At 51.5% G+C, this 18,832-nt stretch overlaps 1 protein-coding gene across 3 annotated transcripts; it reads left to right on the top strand.

Moving 5' to 3' along the window:
- The first annotated feature begins 244 nt into the window (after positions 1–244).
- ANHX (anomalous homeobox) lies at positions 245–17,625 on the top strand. Of its 3 annotated transcripts, XM_072801950.1 has the most exons (11): positions 245–350; positions 1,852–2,111; positions 3,214–3,341; positions 4,489–4,612; positions 5,336–5,552; positions 6,030–6,147; positions 7,118–7,410; positions 10,009–10,156; positions 11,701–11,782; positions 12,039–12,167; positions 16,577–17,625. In XM_072801950.1, the coding sequence occupies exons 2-10, from the start codon at positions 1,863–1,865 to the stop codon at positions 12,123–12,125; spliced, it is 1,446 nt and encodes a 481-aa protein (XP_072658051.1). In that variant the 5' UTR covers positions 245–350; positions 1,852–1,862; the 3' UTR covers positions 12,126–12,167; positions 16,577–17,625. The 3 variants fall into 3 exon arrangements, with proteins under 3 accessions (XP_072658051.1, XP_072658050.1, XP_072658052.1); XM_072801949.1 differs by lacking the exon at positions 16,577–17,625 and having other exon boundaries at positions 12,039–12,706; XM_072801951.1 differs by lacking the exons at positions 6,030–6,147; positions 7,118–7,410; positions 16,577–17,625 and having other exon boundaries at positions 12,039–12,706.
- The last annotated feature ends 1,207 nt before the right edge of the window (positions 17,626–18,832 follow it).

Genomic DNA, 18,832 nt, shown 5'->3' with positions numbered 1-18,832 from the left:
CTGGGCCTGAGAATACGCAGTCTCAATTGCACCCCCAAACCCTCAGACACTCCCAGGTCCTCCAGAGACTCTGGGTTCCCCCAGAACCTACGGGAAACCAGGCAGACCTCTCAGCGCGGGGTAGGCGGAGGCGGAGGCCCTGGGCTCGTTCCTCGGGTGGAGCCCTTGCCCCATTGGCCGCCGCCTGATACTTTGTAGCGGCTGCGCCTTCCGCGCCGCCCAGCACCGCCTCCCGAGGTGCGCACGGAGCACGTGCTGCGGGAGCGGAAGTGCGGCAAGTAGGGCGGTGGCGCGGGTGGGTGCTGAGGGCAGGAGCCTCCACCTCGTGGGGTAGCAGCGTGCCCCAAGAGGTATGGGGGGTATGCCTTGGGCCGGTGGTGCTGAGGGCGGGGGGTGCCCCGAAAGGTATGGGGGGATGCCCAGGGCTGGGGGTGCTGGGGAGCAGCACACCCGGAGAGGTAAGGGGGCAGGAGATGCCCGGAGCTGGGGGTGCCCGAGCAGGTGCCTGTTGCAGCCCCCTCCATCCCTGCCCGGGGCTGGTTCCCCCCTCAGGAGGCCACGTTGTTCTTGGACTTCAAGGTCCGGTCCGCGTGAAGCTGGCCCGCAGCCTCTTGCCGGCTCCCTCTTCCCAGAGCCAGAGCGGGGCAGGGTTTGGGGGGTAGTTTTCCGCTGTAAGAATTCGGGGCCTGAGAGGTGCCCTCCCCCCTGCCCCCTCTGAACCCAGGATCGGTGGGGAGGAATGTGGGCCGCCAGGGAGGAGCACGCCGCCTGGGATGAGTGGCCCCAGGTGCAGAGGAGGACCTGAGGGTGAGGGGTTGTGCATGGTGGAAAGAACTAGAACCTGAGGCCAGACCCTGCAGCAGGGAGTGCGCACACAGGCCAGGCTTCTGCAGGCCGGGCTTGCAGATTCTTACCCCCAGCACGCCCCTGTAGGCCTGCCCTTGAACTTCGCTGGTGGGAGCCTAATCTGTGGAAGACACTGTGAACGTGCTGCCCAGTGTCTGGGGGTGGGCAGGTGCACAGGCCCAGATGGCCCCTGTGGTCATGGGATACTCTGTAGAACCATTCATATGGGCTAGGGAATAGATTTGTAGTACTAGTTGTGTGGATACACAGGTAGATTTTTATGAAAAAGAAACCTTCACAAAGCCTTTAGATCCACCTTGCAGTAGCCCACGTGTGTATGGTTGGCCACAGGGCAGAGTAGACGCACCAGGCATTGGCAGGCCCAGCAAATGTTCACTACTTTGTGTGTGTGTGTTTGTTTTTAACGTGTGGGATTAGGACAACCTTTAAAACTTTGTGTTTTTCAAGTATCTTTGGCCTTTTTTTTTTTTCAAAATCATAATGGTTAAAAGTAGATGGTGCTAGTCCTGCTCTGGCAGGTCCCAAGGCTCCTCTCTGTAGGCATGTAAGCAGTGTCTGCCAGGCCCTGCCTCAGGGTGCTTCCTACTGCTTTGAGATGCCTTTGCCTCCATGTGGCAGATACTGGGGAAATCTAGTGATGTCAAGACACAGGGTCCCCACCCTGACTGAGCCCAGAGAAGGAGTGAAACCAAACATAGTCAACTAGTGTGTGTTAGATGGCAGGGGAAACAGGAGAAAGAGAGGACCAGGGTGGGGGGCCTGTGGATGGGGTACAGATGGAAAGTTCTTAGGAATGAGATGAGCCACTGCAGTAACACAGTACACAACGACTAAAAGAAGAGAAATTCTGGCAGGCATTGGATGCTCCTCTGCCCTTTCTCAGTGGGCAGTCACCACCGTGTTACAAATGCCCAGGCCAGAGAGGCCTTGGAGTCAGCCTGTCGGTGGCGCTGGCCATTGTCGAGACTTTTGTCTTGTTTACAGAGGGACTTGGGATGCAGAGCTTCCTGAGGCTGCTGAGGGACAGAGGGGATGCTGAGCCACCACTGGCGGAGTTGGTGACTCTTGCAGGCAGGCTGTGTCGGGACCTCCAGGATGACCCTGCCCAGGTACAGCCCTTGGTCACGGCTGTGTTGGATAGTCAACTCCGCCTGCACCTTCTGGACAATGCGGACGTGGCCCTCGTGTGTGCCCGAGTGCTGGCCCAGCAGGAGCAGCATCAGGCTGCCTGCCGGGTACTGGAGGTAGGCTGGTCTGTGAGGGGGGGTGCGGAGAGGTACAACATCCACCATCATCCCAAACACAGAAAAAATGCCCACAAGTCAGCGAGAACTTGGGGGACATTCTGTAAACCAAACCAGGATGGTCCACACTCTACTAAGTTCTAAATACCTCGATAATCTGAGGCAAAACTCTCCGTTTAAGAGATCCATATTGGGTGGTGGTCCTGGTTTGGAGAGCTGAGATCTCTGTTAGTGAAGCAGTCAGACAGACCCAGGACCTCTTAGCTGCAGGTCTGCAATTCAGAATGCAAACCAAAAAGTGTCTTTGTCACTCATCTGGTGGCTTTTGGATGCACAAGTCATTTGGCACTGATGTGACCTGACTCGCATTGATGTGCCCAAGGCTGGTGGCTGGATCCCGGCAGGAGACTGAGAGTCACAGCATAGCAAAATGGGCTTTTTCTGATACTGTGGAGAGAAAGTTAAATAATTACCAGCACTTCTTGCCAAGATGATCCTGAGAACATTGAGCATTAAATGTGAGAACCACACACTGGCCATAGGGGCTGTGTCAGCAGGGAGGCCAACACCAGACATCCTTGGCCATGCCCAGGGTCTGGTTATGTGAACAAGTCACACTGGATTGGGGAGCTGTCATGGGGCACAAACCAGGATCACTTTATCCCACTTGACTCAGGATACGCTTATGGAATATCCGAGGGGCCAGCCTGGCTGGGTGGGAGAGAAAATTCTCTCATGGAAGATCAGAAATCTGACCCTATGGTTCTAACTGTAGCTCTGCCTCATGTGTGTTGTCTGGCCCCAGGCCAGTCATTTGCTCCCCTTTGCCCCCTGCTCCTCACTTGTAAGGAGTGATTGAGTGTGGTGTTCACCACATGTGCTCTGTGGGAGGACTGAGGGCTGACAGGACCGGGTGGCTGGCTGGCTGGGCCTCCAGAGACATGTCACTGAGCCTGGTGGTGACTGGAGTGCTGGCTGTGTAGCTCATGCCCTCGTTCCCTGGCACATCAACAAGCAGTGCTCCCACAGATCAGGTCGGGTCAGTTGGCATGCTCTAGGGTGGGAAAGGGCAGCCAGGATTCAGCAGGCTTTTTTTTGGCAGGGTTGCCAGGTGCCTGGAGGCAGCCAGGAACTGGTACAACTCTGGAACGACATTCACTATCGCCTGGTCATGAAGCGGCTGGGCGTGGTGGCACTGACCCCAGTGCAGAAGTTCCGCTGCAGAAAGAGGTACAATAAGCCTTTATTGTGCTCATTCCTTTAGGACTCCTAATGGGTGTGCCATCTAAAGCCACACAGGGGCTGAGGTGAGAGAGGGAAATAAATGCAGGAAAAGTCAGAAGAAGCAGGGTAACAGGCTCTGTGCATCAGCCAGTGTGCCCAACACTGAGCCATACTCTCCACTTGCTCAGCTGGCTGTGGGTGTGCATTCCTATATTTGCCTGCATGGCAAGGAGATGGAGCTGTTCCCAGGACCCAGGCAGACATTCTGGTTGCAGCAGGGGCACTTTCAGTGAGGGCTCTGCAGGGACATCCTGACCTTACTCTCGATCTCTTGTCTTCTCCCGTGAGAGATACCCAGCACATGTGCCTTCAGTCATCTGGTTACCACAGATAGGCTCTGCAGGTGCCATGGGCCTGGGTCTACAGCACCACCCTTAAGGGCTGCAGGCTCTTTTAAAGGGACGTAGAGATGAGAGTGATGAGATATCATCAGATGAGATATACATGGTGCTGAGAAGATTGCCTGGCATATGAGAGGTGCTAGGTCCATGTTAATAGTAATTACCAGCATGACCATTATCAGCATGAAGTAAACGTTACAACTAGTAATTATTATTATTTCTTCATCACCACTTATGGATAAGGAAACCAAAGCACAGAAAGGTCAGGACTTGCCCAAGGTTATGCAAAGGAGAGATGGAAAGCCAGATTCCAGGCTGGACACTGAGACTGTAGAGCCTTTATCCTTGATCTTGGGTGTTCACCACTGACCAGGAACAGCTATGGATCTCACTCTGGGCTCCTGGCAGTCCAAGTGATGGGATTCCAGCCCCATGGGGCCTAGTTACTGAAGAACAGATGGATTCCTTCTGGATCAGAGAGAGGTCCTGGAAGCCCTGGTGATGCCCATGAGGGTGTGCAGCACAGCGCAGGGGTCTGATGCTGGTGCTCCTCCGGAGGATGGGCCTGGGACTTGGACAGGAGGAGCAGCAGCCAATGCATCTGGGAGCAGAGGGGTGGTAACCACCTCCTCACTGTCCTTGTCCAGGAATCCACCACCTCCCTCCCTCTGCCCTGGTGGCCTCAAGAGCTGGAACTTCCCCAGAGAGGTTCGCCAACGGGTGGTAACCACCTCTTCACTGTCCTTGTCCAGGAATCCACCACCTCCCTCCCTCTGCCCTGGTGGCCTCAAGAGCCGGAACTTCCCCAGAGAGGTTCGCCAGAAGCTGCACGACTTTGCCTCTGGCGTGAGCCCCAATCCCAGCAAGGTGGAGAGGGTAAGAGCCGAGGTGATGGAGGCCAGGCTCCCCTGCCCTTGGCCGCCTTCCCCCGCCCCCCCGACCTAAGGTGACCCCACCCCATCGCTCTGCTCCTTCATGGCCCCCAGTGGCCCCTTTGCCCCTCTGACCTTCCCGGGGACAGGAGCCCCCGAACATCCTGCCTGCGCACGTGGAGGGTTTCCTTTCCTCACGTGGGGTCATCCTGTGCACCCTGCAGGCATTGGGTACCAGGGTTGGGGGGACTGCCATCATGGGGCTTCCAGCGAGAGGGAGGCAGGTATTTGCAGGGCTCAGTGCTTGCTGAGGCCAGGGAAGTGGCAGCCTCAAGGCAGCCCCTGCAGACCGGAGAGATGGAGCGAGCTTGGCCAGTTAGTGTTCTGCTGCTCCTAAATCAGGGCCTGTTCTCTCACCTACATCTCTGCTCTGTCCAATCAGCGGGACCTTCCTCCGTTAGCTCCACCCACATGTCTTCGTCACCCAATCAGCAAGGCTTTCCCCAGTGGTCGCTTGTCCAATCAAGAGGGCGCTTCTGTGCCTGCCACACCCACCATGGTCCCTGTCCAATCGGCAGGGCCCTCGCATCACCGTCACCGCCCCACCTCTCCAGTCGCTGTCTGCTGCCCGGCAGTGTCCTCCCACCGCCCCCTCCACGGCTCTGGGCCAGCAACCCTGCCACTCCGGGAATGGGAGGGGGCTACAGGCTGTGGTGTTTTGGGGCAGGAGCACCTGGCCTTGGAGACGAGCCTGACGGTAGAGCAAGTGTACAACTGGTTCGCCAATTATCGGCGGCGCCAGAGGGCTCTTGTCCAGCGCCTGGAGCCAGCGCCAGTGGACGCAGCAGAGGACCCCAAGGCGAAGGGCAGGGGTTCGGACCTGCCCCGGCCCGCAGGACAGCCCCACCTGGGCCCTGGCTGCGTGGACGGGCCTCGGTGGCCAGGTGAGTGGCTCCTGATTCGCGGCCTCTGGGGGCCACTGTTTCCGGGGACAGTCCCTCCACTGCGCTCTGCACGTCCAGGAGGTCACTGAAGCTGGGGGTCACAGTCACTGTGTCTGGGGTTGGGGGAGCCCCTCCACTGCTTTCTGCACTCCAGGAGGTCACCTCGAGGTGAGCAGGGTCACTGAAGCTGGGGGTCATGCTGGGCTTAGGAAGACCCTGCTCTACATTTAGAAGTTTCTGTGTGTCCAGAGCCTGGAATTCCTGAGCAGACCTGGGAAGAGCCAGCCACTGCGACATGGGGGTTCCTGGACTTTAATTATGGTTTGATTTCAGAAAAAAGACATTTAAGGGACAAAGAGTATTGTAATGATTCAGAAGGGCATCACTACACCCTTTCTAGCCAGCGGGGCTGCACCTAGGAGGAGGCTGGACTCAGCATCACCAAGCCTCCTCTCCTGTCTGATTGACTTCCCACAGGAACAGAGGAAGATGAGCCTGTACCGTTCAGGGAGACCACTCGGGGGCCTTGGGAGTCTCTGGCCCTGGCCCCAGACTTTTCTGGAGATGAGACTATAATGAAGCCATTGCCTCCCAGGTACTGCTGCCCCCAACAGCCCATGTGACCATCACTCTATTTAGTTTCCTCATCCTGGATGGCTGGCCAGCCCTGGAGCAGGTGTGTGATTGTTGGGACTGACAGTGGGACCAGGTTAGTGATTGCCGAGAGTAGAGACATCTGTGAATCTGTAGTGGGAACCCGACACCTGTGCCCCAGAGCCTGGCTCGCAGCCTGATGTCATGGATATACTGGAGAATGACAAAAACAGTTGGGAAGAAAAACTTGCAGGCTTACTTCCTAAAGGCAAACCATAGCTGCTGTTTCTTTTTATTTCTGGTATTTTGTATGGTTTCTATTTCACAGAGTCATTAACTGCTAACATTTCTTGAGTTCCTACAATGCACAAGGCCCTGTCCAAGTACTTTCTCTTTTTTTTCTTTTAAAGATTTTATTTACTCATGAGAGACACAGACACAGAGAGAGAGGCAGAGACACAGGCAGAGGGAGAAGCAGGCTCCATGCAGAGAGCCCGACATGGGACTTGATCCCAGGTCTCCAGGTTCAGGCCCTGGGCTGAAGGCGGCGCTAAACCGCTGCGCCACCCGGGCTGCCCGAGGGATTGAGTCTTTAAATTATTAGCAGTTGCTGCCTAACAGCCCTTTGATTGGCCAGCCATTGTTATTTGCTCCAAGACTAGGATCTTCCTGATCATTTCCTGCACGCAGTAGGTGGAACAATGCTTCATTGACGGTCCTTTTAAAGAAATTGCTAATGTGTCTTAGGTTTCCAATAATAGGATTTTTAAAGTGTTCCAAAACCCTTGCAGCTGCAGGTAGAATAGTGAAAGCAATGTGATTAGGGATATGGTGGCCTTATAGCCAAGAGTGTCTGAGTTGTGTTGGGAACCTGGATTCTCCATTGGGGCTGAAGTCTCCTCCTAGGCCTCTATTCCCTGGCCTGAGGCAGCCTTTGCCCTCCAAGGGACGGTGTTTGCTGTCTTTCCCAGGTCTCTGCTGGGTGGTGAGATGTATCAGGAGGGGCCTGGCCACAATCCTGCCACTCTGCCCCACATCTGCCCAGGCCCTGGCCTCTGCCCTCTGACTGCTGGCAGTGACATGCTGGACCCTTCTCTGGTTGCCCCTGAGTCATGGCTGATGTCCCTTGCACTGGCGTCCTCCAAGGAAGTTTCCTTCCAGACTGGGCAGCTGGTCCATGGGCATGGGTTGGACTGCATGATGCACCCTGCAGATGCCGCTGTGGGTGTGTCGATCACTGCCCTTGGTGAACCCAACTCCACAGGTGGGTCCACTGCAGACAGACTGTGCTCTTCCCGACAAGATGCAACAGCTACTTGGGTCTCATCTGAAGGGGCATGGGAAGGGTCAGTACTCTGCTACTTTTCTAGTTTGCAAAAGTAAAATGTGTCTATGACTAAAAGTAAGACAGTGAGGAAAGAGTTAAAATTAAATGAGACAGCTGCCACCCCTGCGCTCACATTCCAGCTATCTGACTTACCTGTCACCACTTGCTGCAACAGAAGACAGCTGACCACATCTCATGATTGAAATACCATTTCCTTAGTTTCATCTAAGTTATTGTAGCTATAAGTATCTCTAAAGAATATGTGTTTAGCGATGCCTGGGTGGCTCAGCAGTTGAGCATCTGCTTTTAGCTCAGGTCGTGATCCTGGGGTCCCAGGATCAAGTCCCACCCACATCAGGCTCCCTGCATGGAGCCTGCTTCTCCCTCTGCCTGTGTCTCTGCCCCTCTCTCTGTCTCTCATGAATAAGTAAAGTCTTTAAAAAAATAGTATCTCTTCTAAGGTCTATTTTTTGGATAACATTTCCCATGTTCTTTGTTCTCTTTAGAGCACAAATCTTATAATAATGTTGGAAACCCTGGGCCATTCTCCCAGAATGCTTATCTTCTTATGTTTCTTTTCCTATTTCATTGGATGTTCTTTGAGTGTGTTAAAACCTGTTTTTCAGTATTCCAGTTTGACAATTATGCTTTAAGAGAATTCCTAGCTGTTTTTTATTTGAATTTTCCTTTCACTGTGGATTGTGTTACTTTTTACAGATGCGGTAATTTTTACATTTTTGAGTATTCTCAATAGAAGTTTCAAAAACTATGCTTTGTTGTGTGAAGGTGGGAACATGGGATGTGTGATGGAGGAGGGGTCAGAAGGAGGAAGTAACTGCAGACTCTGCTCTTGAGGCAGCACATCGGTTTGACCATATTGCTCTTCATTTCTTGCTGTCTGTTTTTTCCGCTATCAGAGACCTACAGTTTGCCTGTATGTATTTACCAACAAAGCTGCAATAGGGCGGTTACTGGCCAACTTCACCTTGGGACGAGGGGACCTGGTCTTCACTGGGTCCAGCATGTGTAAGGGGTAATGGGTGAGCCTCCCAGCTGACAGGCTGCCTGAACACCAAGATGGGACCCTCCCCTCCTTCCTGCTCCCTCCCTGCCAGCCTCCTTATGATTCTCAGGATCTGACCTGTACCCCACCTTCCAACATAGGACTGGACTGTGTCCTGGGTCTGCAGACTAGGGACATCTCCCTCTCCCCTGACTGTCCCTTTATTTCTAGTTTTTGTTTTTTTTTGTTTTTTTTTTTTAATTTTTTAAAATTTATTTATGATAGTCATACAGAGAGAGAGGGAGAGAGAGGCAGAGACATAGGCAGAGGGAGAAGCAGGCTCCATGCACCGGGAGCCTGACGTGGGATTCGATCCCGGGTCTCCAGGATCGTGCCCTGGGCCAAAGGCAGGCGCCAAACCGCTGCGCCACCCAGGGATCCCTATTTCTGGTTTTTGGCTTATTACTTGTCTTTCTCTTGGGGGAAGAAGATATAACCAAGTGATCTTTTAAGTTCGAACCAGAAATTCTCAAATCACTTAAACTGTATTTGACATACCTCATGGTATTTCTAGAGTTCCGCAGAAAAGAGGAAACAGCAGGAAGTGGAGGTAGGATCATATACTGGATGGTCAGGAAAGTTCCTTCGAGCTGTGATCAAGTAGCTGGCAGGAAGGTGGCCACTCTGGCAGACAGCAGAGAGGACGGAGGAACCCAGCCCAGCTGGCCCGTTGTTCGTTCTGAGGTCAGGGGCTCTCTCGCTAGGTTTATTTCCTGGTAGACTCAGGGCAGACATGGACATTCCTTCTTACCTTCCTTTGCTCTGATATGTTTGTCAACCCAGAATTGATCAGATCCATGATGGCTTATCTCTAAGAGTGAAAGATAGAGTAAGATATTCTCTGCAAAAAAATTTTTTTTAGAATTTATTTATTCATGAGAGACACAGAGAGGCAGAGACGCAGGCAAAGGGAGAAGCAGGCTCCCTGCAAGTAGCCTGATGTGGGACTTGATCCCAGGACCCTGTGATCACAGCCTGAGCTAAAGGCAGATGGTCAACCACTGAGCCACCCAGGTACCCCAATTCTCTGCAAAATTTTACATGGAGAGAGGGGGGAGGTAAGGTCATGATACCTTGCGTTTCCATGAAATCATGGTGAAGTGTAGGTAAAAGGTGGGAATGGCAGTGGCCCAGGGCTGGCAGCCCAGCTTTTGATGCCCCAGCATGAGGCAGGCATGGGCAGACATCCGTCCTTGTCCTCACACAGTGGCACTGTGTGTGGGGCAGATTTGGAGGCTGTCTTTGACACTCGGGACTGTCAATCAAGAATGGATCAATAGAACAAAATTCAAAGTCCACAAAACTGGACTTTGTTTTTGTTTCTGGGAGCCTAAAAAGGCTGTGGAGATCAACAGTCATGACTGGGGCTCAGAGCTGGCTGGGCTGGTGCTTGCTGTGGAGGCCATGGTGGTGCTGCCTTTGGGTTGTGTTCCGTCCTCTGAGCACAGGCTGTGGAATTTTTTTCTGTGCAGGATTCACTGACTCACCTGTTAGCAACCCCCAGAGTATGTACCTGGAAGAAGGTGCAGGCACCAGCGGTGGCCAGATAGAGCAACGGGCGGGTAGCTTCCTACTCACACAGACCCCAGCACAGCCTCCTGAGTTCATCTTAACCCAGAGGTGAGCCCCACAGAGCCATGGTGCTCCAGCGACACTTTCTCAGGCCATGGGTCAGGTTGCCTATTGTCTATAGACTTGCAGGTCTGCAGATTGAGTCCTTTCCTTACAGGTTTCTGAAAATTGATGTTCTCCCCACCCTACATCCACCAGAAGAGGGTAGTTTTTCCCTGAGACAAAATAGCACCCAGATATACCAGAGCAAACATGGGTGTCTGTGTTGTAGATGGTGCTCACACTCTGCTTCTTCCCATGGTCACCCTGGACCCCAGAAGCCTCAGACGGAGGTGGTCTGGGTTTTTCAGCAGCACCGAGATTGTGATTTTATATTCCAGACTAGTTTCAGAGGTGCTTGTGAGGTCTGTGAATAGCCTTGGTGCTGTGAACTGTGGTCCTGGGCCTGATAGAGACCAGGAGTACGTGGAGGTAGAGGAGTGTGAGAAGCCGGGGTCCTCTAGAAGACAGGGCATGGACAGCAGTCACCAGGATGGGGTCCCCAGTGTGTGTGATCTCCCCAGTATGGGAGCTGAGGGCCGGGTGCCCAGTGAGGGCAGACAGGGTAACGAGAGAGAAGGGGAGCAGTGCATCCAGTCACAGACTCTGCTTGCTGGAGCAGCCAGATGGACTCACTTTTTCATTTATGACCAGCAATCATGATGGAGAAGGTGCCCTAGCTGGTCCCATCAGGGCTGGCGTGGTCTCTCCACTGGCCACCCTACCACTCACTCTGATGTCCAGCCTGTCCTCGCTCTGGTCTGATGATTTTGATCCCTTCTGTAAAAGTAAATTCCTTTGGGTGTGGTTGACATTCAGTAAAGCACCGTGTTTAGATGGTACCAGGGTGGTTTTCTGGATGTGACTCTGTACCTCCAAATGCTGAGCCATGGAGGTCAGCCCCACCTGCCACCTGCAGGACCATGGACCTTCTTTCTTTAGCTGCATTTTAGAATTCCATGTGAAATCCAAAAGTTTAAAATTTTGTGGAAGGCAGGGGCAGATCTGGCTGCTTTGACTCTGCTTGAGGATTGCTGTGCGCACCAGCAGTTATGGCCTCTTTATTTGAGTTATGTTCCTTGATGTGGATGGATCATGGTTTGGATGTGTCACCTGCTGGTAGGCATTTCTGAATTCCCACTTGGGGTATGTGTGGGTCCGCACATGTGCCTTCATGTCTTGGGTATGTACACACCCAGGAGTGGAATGGCTGTCGGGTGTGTGTTTGCCGTATTAGGGACCTGCCAGACAGTTGTCCTGAGTGGCTGCCCCTGTCAACTTCCCTGGTCTCCCTGCTGCTACTCTGATTTGATGCCAATGGCCCCTTGTCTCCTTCACACCCCAGGCCTGCCCCTTCTTGACCTTCTCCTTCACCTTTCTATTACTGGTTCTCCTCTGTGAGCCTCCTCAGGTGCTCCCTGACTCACTCCAGCACCTGCTCACTCTTCCCAAAGAGTGTCCGCACCTGGAAAGGGCTGTCTGTGTTGCTCACAGAGTGGGCTATGACCTGGTGCCCCCTTGATTTGGGGCTTGTCCTGACATCTGTCTTCTAGCCTCCTGGAGCTGGCCCCAGGCCCTTCCTTCTCCAGCCGTATCTCTACTATGGACTTGGGCCAGCCCTTGCCTTCCAGCCAGGTAAGACCCTACTACCAGGTTACTGTGGGATCCCTCTCGACTCTCCAGTCCTCAGGTCATACCTTTGGAGTAAATAGACCAGATTAATGTAACAAGGGGAAGAGGTGCCTCAGGAATGGGCATCAGTTGGACGGGAGCTGGGAGGTGGGCGCTGTGGGCCAGTGTTTCTTACTGAGTCCAGAGAGGGTGGGTCAGGGCGGGGAGGTGGAGCCAGGTGGGCAGCATTTCAGTGTGTAATGCTTTGTTGGCTTTGCAGGTGCAGTGGCCTGATGGCCAGGCCTCCAGCGATGCCTTCTGGGGAGCCAGGATGCTTCTTGAGCTTTCAGGGGGCAGCCTGGGTTGAGATGTCCCTTTAGGGTGTCCAGCCAGTGCCTCAGGGGAGCAGGTGTGGACATCTCGCCTTCTAATACATGTTACCTAGAGCTTTATTCCAACTGAAGAAAGGATGCCAGAGTTCCTTGGGGGGGGGGGGGTTCCAGTAAGAAGCATTGAGGCTGTTTAGGCCCCTGCCATGTTTGAATAGTTTGTTTGGCAACTCACTGTATTGGAGGAAGCATTTGAGAAATGCCCTTGAGCTCAGAAGTCAAAGGGCTCTCTTTCATTTAGGCAGCAGGGGATCATTTAGTTAGGCTCCTGGGCAGCTTCTGGGCAGGGAAGGCCTTTCTAGAGATAGAGAATGTTGCCCTGCTGTCTACCCTCCCTTCCCTGTGACAAGGCCAGCTCTTCACCTCATTAAGTTGGCCCATGGGGCAGGGCAGTGTTCTGACATTTCTGTGTGTTTGGGGGGAGCTTCTGCAGAAGCTGACATGGTTGGGATGGCTCAGGCTGGGGCTCGGTGTGGGATAGGGTGCATTTACCTGCAGGTTGTAATTCACTGTGTTTGTAAAACAAATGTTCTGTTCAATTAAATTATAGTTCACCGTTCTGAACTCCTTCCTTTCACTCGCTTAACTACATCATGGACACCTGTCCCTGTCCATCATTGCCTTTCTGTCCCTCGCTGGCATTTCCTGGCATGGCATGAGTATACCCTCCTGACCTGATTGTTTCTGCCCTTTATCTGACTGCTTTGTTGCAGGAACAGGAATTGCCCTGGGGCTAGCAGCCACTGTGTCCCAAGGGCCCTGGGGTTGAGTGTGATATGATCCCTGATGCACGGGACCCTCTTTTACGGGGATGACTTTGACACTCAGACTGTCACCTCTAGGAACAGGCCCTTGGTTCTTGCCTCTCCCGTTGTATCAGTTAACAGAGGTGTGCAGAGCAGGGAGCAAAGTCCATTACTTGCCCTTAGGCAGCTCACAGGGTAGACAGGAATGAGCAGGCAGTCATGGGTAATTGCTGAGAGGATGGTGTAAAGTGAAGGATAGCTGAGAACCTAGGCTAAGTGGTGCTTGAACGACAGGATGCTGAGTGCTTCCTGCAGGGGGGCGTACCTGAGCTGAGGGTACCTGTGCCCCCCACCTCCCAGGGCTCTCAGCTGTACTCCCACCCTTCACTCTGCAGACCTAGGACCCCTGGTCCCCCTTCTCACCACCACAGTGGCACACCCCAGGCATCACCTGTGATCAGTGCTTCCTCCTGGGGACACTCATTTGCATCCTCCCTAGAATCATGAATCCTTTCTGTTGTCAAATAGGTCTTTATTGTGGTACAGTCACAAACTTACAAAAAGTTGCAAATAGAATGCAGATATTTTTTTCCTTTCATCCATTTAAGCGCAAGTTACTGAGCTAATGCCTGTACTCCTGCATATTTCCTTTGGATAAGGAATGCTACTTTGCCAACATGTGATCACCACAGCCAGGAAGGCAGTATTGCTACTTCCACCTTCTTCCAGACCACACTGAGGTCTCATGAGTTGTCATGGCAACACCCTGAGCAATCGATATATCCTGTCACATGGCACATGCTATTGCTCTTCAGCCCACAACAGGCCCTATTTTTTCCTGGACTTTAACGACTTGGACACTTTTGAAGAGTACAAGCCAGTTATCTGGTAGAATGTCCGCCAGAAGGGCCATTCATTACAAGGGTGTTTCCTTGTAATTTAGGAAATGCCTTTTCAGAAGGAACATCGCAGAGGGACACAGCACTTCCTATGCCTTACAGACAGCACATGGTTTTGATTATCCCATTTTGTTGGTGCTCATCTGGATCACTTCATTCAGGTGTTTTCTGCCAAATTTTTTCGCTACAAAGTTACTCATTTTTGTGTATTTTGAGAGATAGTACTTTGAAACTATGCTATTCCTCATTAAGCTTCCTGTCGACTCATGAATTTCTCTAATGTGCTTACAGTTTTATAATCTGTGAACACATACTAACGCAGTTGTGGCCTCTGAATGGTGCCCACTGCCCTCATGCCTGGTCATGCAGGTCATAGCCTCACTGTGTACCAGTCCACCAGGTGATTTGTTTCCATCACTGATGTGCATAACTCATCATGTGTTACCTGTCACCATAGGAAGCATTGTCCTCAAATTCATCCTGCCCTTGGTTGTTCACAGTCTGCCTAAAATGTCCTCACATTTGACAAACACTACAGAGCGGGTTAGGAGTTGGGAGTTAACTCTGGGCTGTGATGGGAGGCTGTCCTTTGGCCTTCCTGGGAAATGTGCAGAGCCCTGGGCCCATCCCAGTCCTACTGTTTCTGAGATTCCGGGAGGTATCTCTGTGGGAGGTCATGGTCTGAGGCAATCAGCATCTCCTGGGTAGCTTCTGTGCTCCTACCCTTCACAGATGCCAGGCTTAATTCTGAAAATTCCAGAGCACTGACTCTGCCAGCCAGGCCATGTCCATTTTGTGGCAAATGGACTAGAGTCTCTGAACACTAAGACTTGAGCTCCTGGTCAGACGTCATGTGTGGGTGGAGGCTGGAGGCCTCTCCCTCTCCCACATGGCCAGGACCTTCAATGTTTGGCCACCCAGCCCCCACCTGAGGCCTACCACTTCCCTGTCCGCATTCTGTCTGGATCCCAGGCCCCTCAGAGAGGAGGGGTGTTTCCCCTACAGACTGTCCTGCCCTTATGTCCTTCATGGGCCAGCCTGGGCCTGATGGACATGGTGAGGTGCTGTGACCAGGTTGGGGGGGCTCTCTCCTGCCTTTCTGAGGTACTTCCCCTACAGAAGTTGAAAGGGAAATCGTAGCTGCTTCAAATAGCTGGTGGCTGCCAGAGGGGCCCAGGGGAGGTGTCAGAGGCTTTGGCCTCCAGTGATGGCAGAGTGGATGTTCAGTGACCAGCTTCTGGGAGGCCAGCTCCTTTGCCTCTCCTGTGGGCCCTGGGAGGTTGAGAGCTGTGAGTTGAGTGGTCAGACCCCCAGACAGTTGGGAGGAAGTGACCACCTGGCCCTGGTCTTGGTCTGTTAAGGGCCCTGCTGTTACCCACGCCCTCTGTGTTCAAGAGATGACTGAAGAGATCAGAGGTGGCTTGCACTGGGCTCCTAGGTCTGCTCTAACAAAGTCCCACAAACTGCATGGTCTGGAAAAACATGTCTGCTGGGTCATAGGTCTAGAGGCTGAAAGTGCCAAATGTAGATGATGTCATGGTCATGAGGGTCCAGCTGGCTTTCTCCAGCTCCAGAACTCCCTCGGTTTGGGAAAGCAGAGCTCCAGTCTCCACACAGCACTGTTTCTGTGTGTGTGTGTGTGTCTCTGCCTGGTTCTTGTTTATACCAACAAGATCTACCAATGTAATCATGGTAGAGTAAGTCTGATCTGAATGACTTCATCTTGACTTGATCATCTCTGAAGGCCATAGTTCCACATCAGGTCTCAATTCAGAGTATTGAGGATTAGGACTTCAATGTATGAAATTTTGTAGAACACAATTCCACCTGTAACGGTGGCCCTGCCTCTGCCAGTGATCCTCTCAGCTGCCTAAGGCTCTGTGGTGTCTCCAGTGTAGCCCCCGGGCACCTCAGGCACAAGACCATGTCTCTCCTGGCTGCTGGGGTTGGGGCAGTGCTGGGATTGCCCACCCAGCGAGGGCTGGGACCAAATTCTTCTGGGGTTGGAGGTGCTGAAGTCTTCAAGGTAGAATGAAATGGAGGCCTGTCTCTGGGTGCTGAGCCCCTCTGAGCGCTGTCCACTGTGACCCAGGCAGACAGAAACATCTGCAGGTCTAAGTTCCCAGGTATAAAAGCCCCTTTGGGCTCAGAAAGACATCTTCCTCCCTTCCATGTGCCCATGGAGACATCTTTCTCCCTTCCATGTGCCATGATCCCAGGGTTTCATGGGGAGCCAAATGCTGGTCAGTGGGATGAGGCAGGACCCAGAAGGTGTCTTTAGACCAAGAGCGGGAGAGGTGTGGGCAGAAGTGAGGTGGAGGCATCCTCTGCTGCAGCCAAGTATGAAAATACAAAAGTATAAATACCCTGAGTGATTGTGTTTCCTGGAGTCCAACCCTGGGGAGCCCGAGTGGTGTATATAACATCTGCATATAAAGCATGTGCTACTTGGTTTTTTTTTTTTTTTAATTTTTATTTATTTATGATAGTCACAGAGAGAGAGAGAGAGAGAGAGGCAGAGACACAGGCAGAGGGAGAAGCAGGCTCCATGCACCGGGAGCCTGATGTGGAATTCGATCCTGGGTCTCCAGGATCGCGCCCTGGGCCAAAGGCAGGCGCCAAACCGCTGCGCCACCCAGGGATCCCTACTTGGTTTTTAAATGAAGTGAAATTCACATAAAATCAACTTTTAAAAAGTGTACAATTCCTTGATATTTAGTACATATATAGTATTGTACAACCACTGTCTCTCTCTTTTAAAGATTTTATTTATTTATTTGACAGAAAGAACAAGCAGGAGAAGCCACAGAGGGATAAGGAGAAGCAGACTCCCCGCTGAGCAGGGAGCCCCATGTGGGGCTTAATCACAAGACCCTGGGATCATGATCTGAGCCGAAGGCAGATGCTTCACCAACTGAGCTAGCCAGGCACCCCATCTCTGTTTTCAAAACCTTTTTTATGCTAAAAGGAAATCCCATCACCCACAACTCATTTGCTTCCCACTTCCCTTTGACCTCTGGAATCCTATAATCTGTGGCTTTTTGTGTTCCCTTCTTTCTCTTAGTGGAATGTGTTTTAGGTTCAAACACTTACCTCGATCACTCTTATGGCCGACTGTTACTCTACTGTGTGGACCTACCGCAGTTTTTCCATTCCACTTCCGACAGACATTAGCTTTGCTTTCATCTTTCCACCGTGGTGAATACTGCTTCTACGACCATCCATGTACAAGTTCTGGTTTGAATACCTGTGTTCATTTGTTTGTATGTATATTCCCAGAAGTGGTATTGCTAAATCATTTGCTAATTCTGGGTTTAGCTTTTTGAGAACCTGCAAAACTGTTTTCCATATTGACTACAATACTTTATGTTATCATCATCAGTATACTAGGGTTCTAATTTCTCCATATCCTCACCAACTCATGTCAGTATCTTTTTTTTTCTTAACATATTTCCATGTGTCTATTGGCATTGGATTTAGCAATCATTTCTTGGGTGTGATTAACAAAAGCACAGGTAATAAAAAAGTAAATTGGACTTTATCAAAATTACAAACTTAGGAGTACCAAAGGACAATATCAAGAAACTAAAAAAATAATCAATGGAATGGGAGAAAATGTTTGCAAATCATACATGTGATATGGGTTCAGTATGCAGAATATATAAAGGATTCTTACAACTCAACAACAAAAGTGTGCAAGAGAGATTTGCTGTGGCTTCCTCAGAGACATTTTGTCTTCGATAGTGGGCATAATCTGTTTCTGACTTTCTCTGTGTTTATCTGTACTTTGTCATGTAATAATTCAGTGCAAGATATTATACAAAATGGTTCCTTTTTTTTTTAAAGATTTATTTATTTATTCATTCAGAGAGAGCAAAGAGAGAGGCAGAGACAGGCAGAGGGAGAAGCAGGCTCCATGCAGGAAGCCTGATGTGGGACTCGATCCTGGGTCTCTAGGATCACACCCCAGGCTGCAGGCAGCGCTAAACCACTGCGCCACCGGGGCTGCCCAAAATGGTTCCTTTGATTAAAGCTTTGGCAGCTCACTGTCATGGCATACCATGGTGCTTTTCACAGGTTAGAGTTGTTTCTGGGCAGAGGCTCCAGCACAGAGAAAAGAGAAACACTAGGACGGTTTTGGCTGCTAGCACGTGGAGGGATGGGCTAGTTCCTTGGCCGCCGCAAGGCCAGCTGTCCCTGCCTTCTGATGCCCTCATGATATTGTGAAGGTCCTTTGTTGTTTCAGTGTTAACAGTTGAAAAAACATATTGACAACTTGAAAACATTTATGAAAACATGAGTTTAGGTTTATGAGTACCCAAAACAGAATTTATTGAAAATTTAATTTTCTGGCTTTGGGGGAAGTGAGCTCATCAGTTGTGGTTTTCTTTTGTTGAGAAGTTCAGTTTAGGGATCCCTGGGTGGTGCAGCGGTTTAGCGCCTGCCTTTGGCCAGGGGCGCAATCCTGGAGACCCGGGATCGAATCCCACGTCGGGCTTCCGGTGCATGGAGCCTGCTTCTCCCTCTGCCTGTGTCTCTGCCTCTCTCTCTCTCTCTGACTATCATAAATAAATTAAAAAAAAAGAAGTTCAGTTTATGTGGCAGCATGTTTATAGCAGTTCATAACATAATATTTGTTTTGTAAACATTGACATCCTACATTAGATGAAATATGTAAGTATATAGCAAGCTTTGATATTAAGATCAGACATTGTTGGGATGCCTGGGTGGCTTAGCAGTTGAGTGCCTGCCTTCGACCCAGGACATCACCCTGGAGTCCCAGGATCGAGTCCCACAGTGGGCTCCCTGCATGGGGCCTGCTTCTCCCTCTGCCTGTATCTCTGCCTCTCTCTCTCTCTCTCTGTGTCTGTCATGAATGAATGAATAAAATCTTTAAAAAAAGATCAGACATTGTTAAAGCTCAGTTAACTGTCCACTGCAAACTGCACACCCATATGGCCCTGGGCTCTTTTCCAAGGGGAGATTTCTAAGCAACACTGCAAGTTTTCCTAAGCTAATTGGTCAGTTTCTGTTTTCCTT

The sequence above is a fragment of the Canis lupus genome, chromosome 27 (genome assembly GCF_048164855.1).
Source record: "Canis lupus baileyi chromosome 27, mCanLup2.hap1, whole genome shotgun sequence".
Lineage (NCBI taxonomy): Eukaryota > Metazoa > Chordata > Mammalia > Carnivora > Canidae > Canis > Canis lupus.
This window is presented reverse-complemented; position numbering and strand designations above follow the sequence as displayed.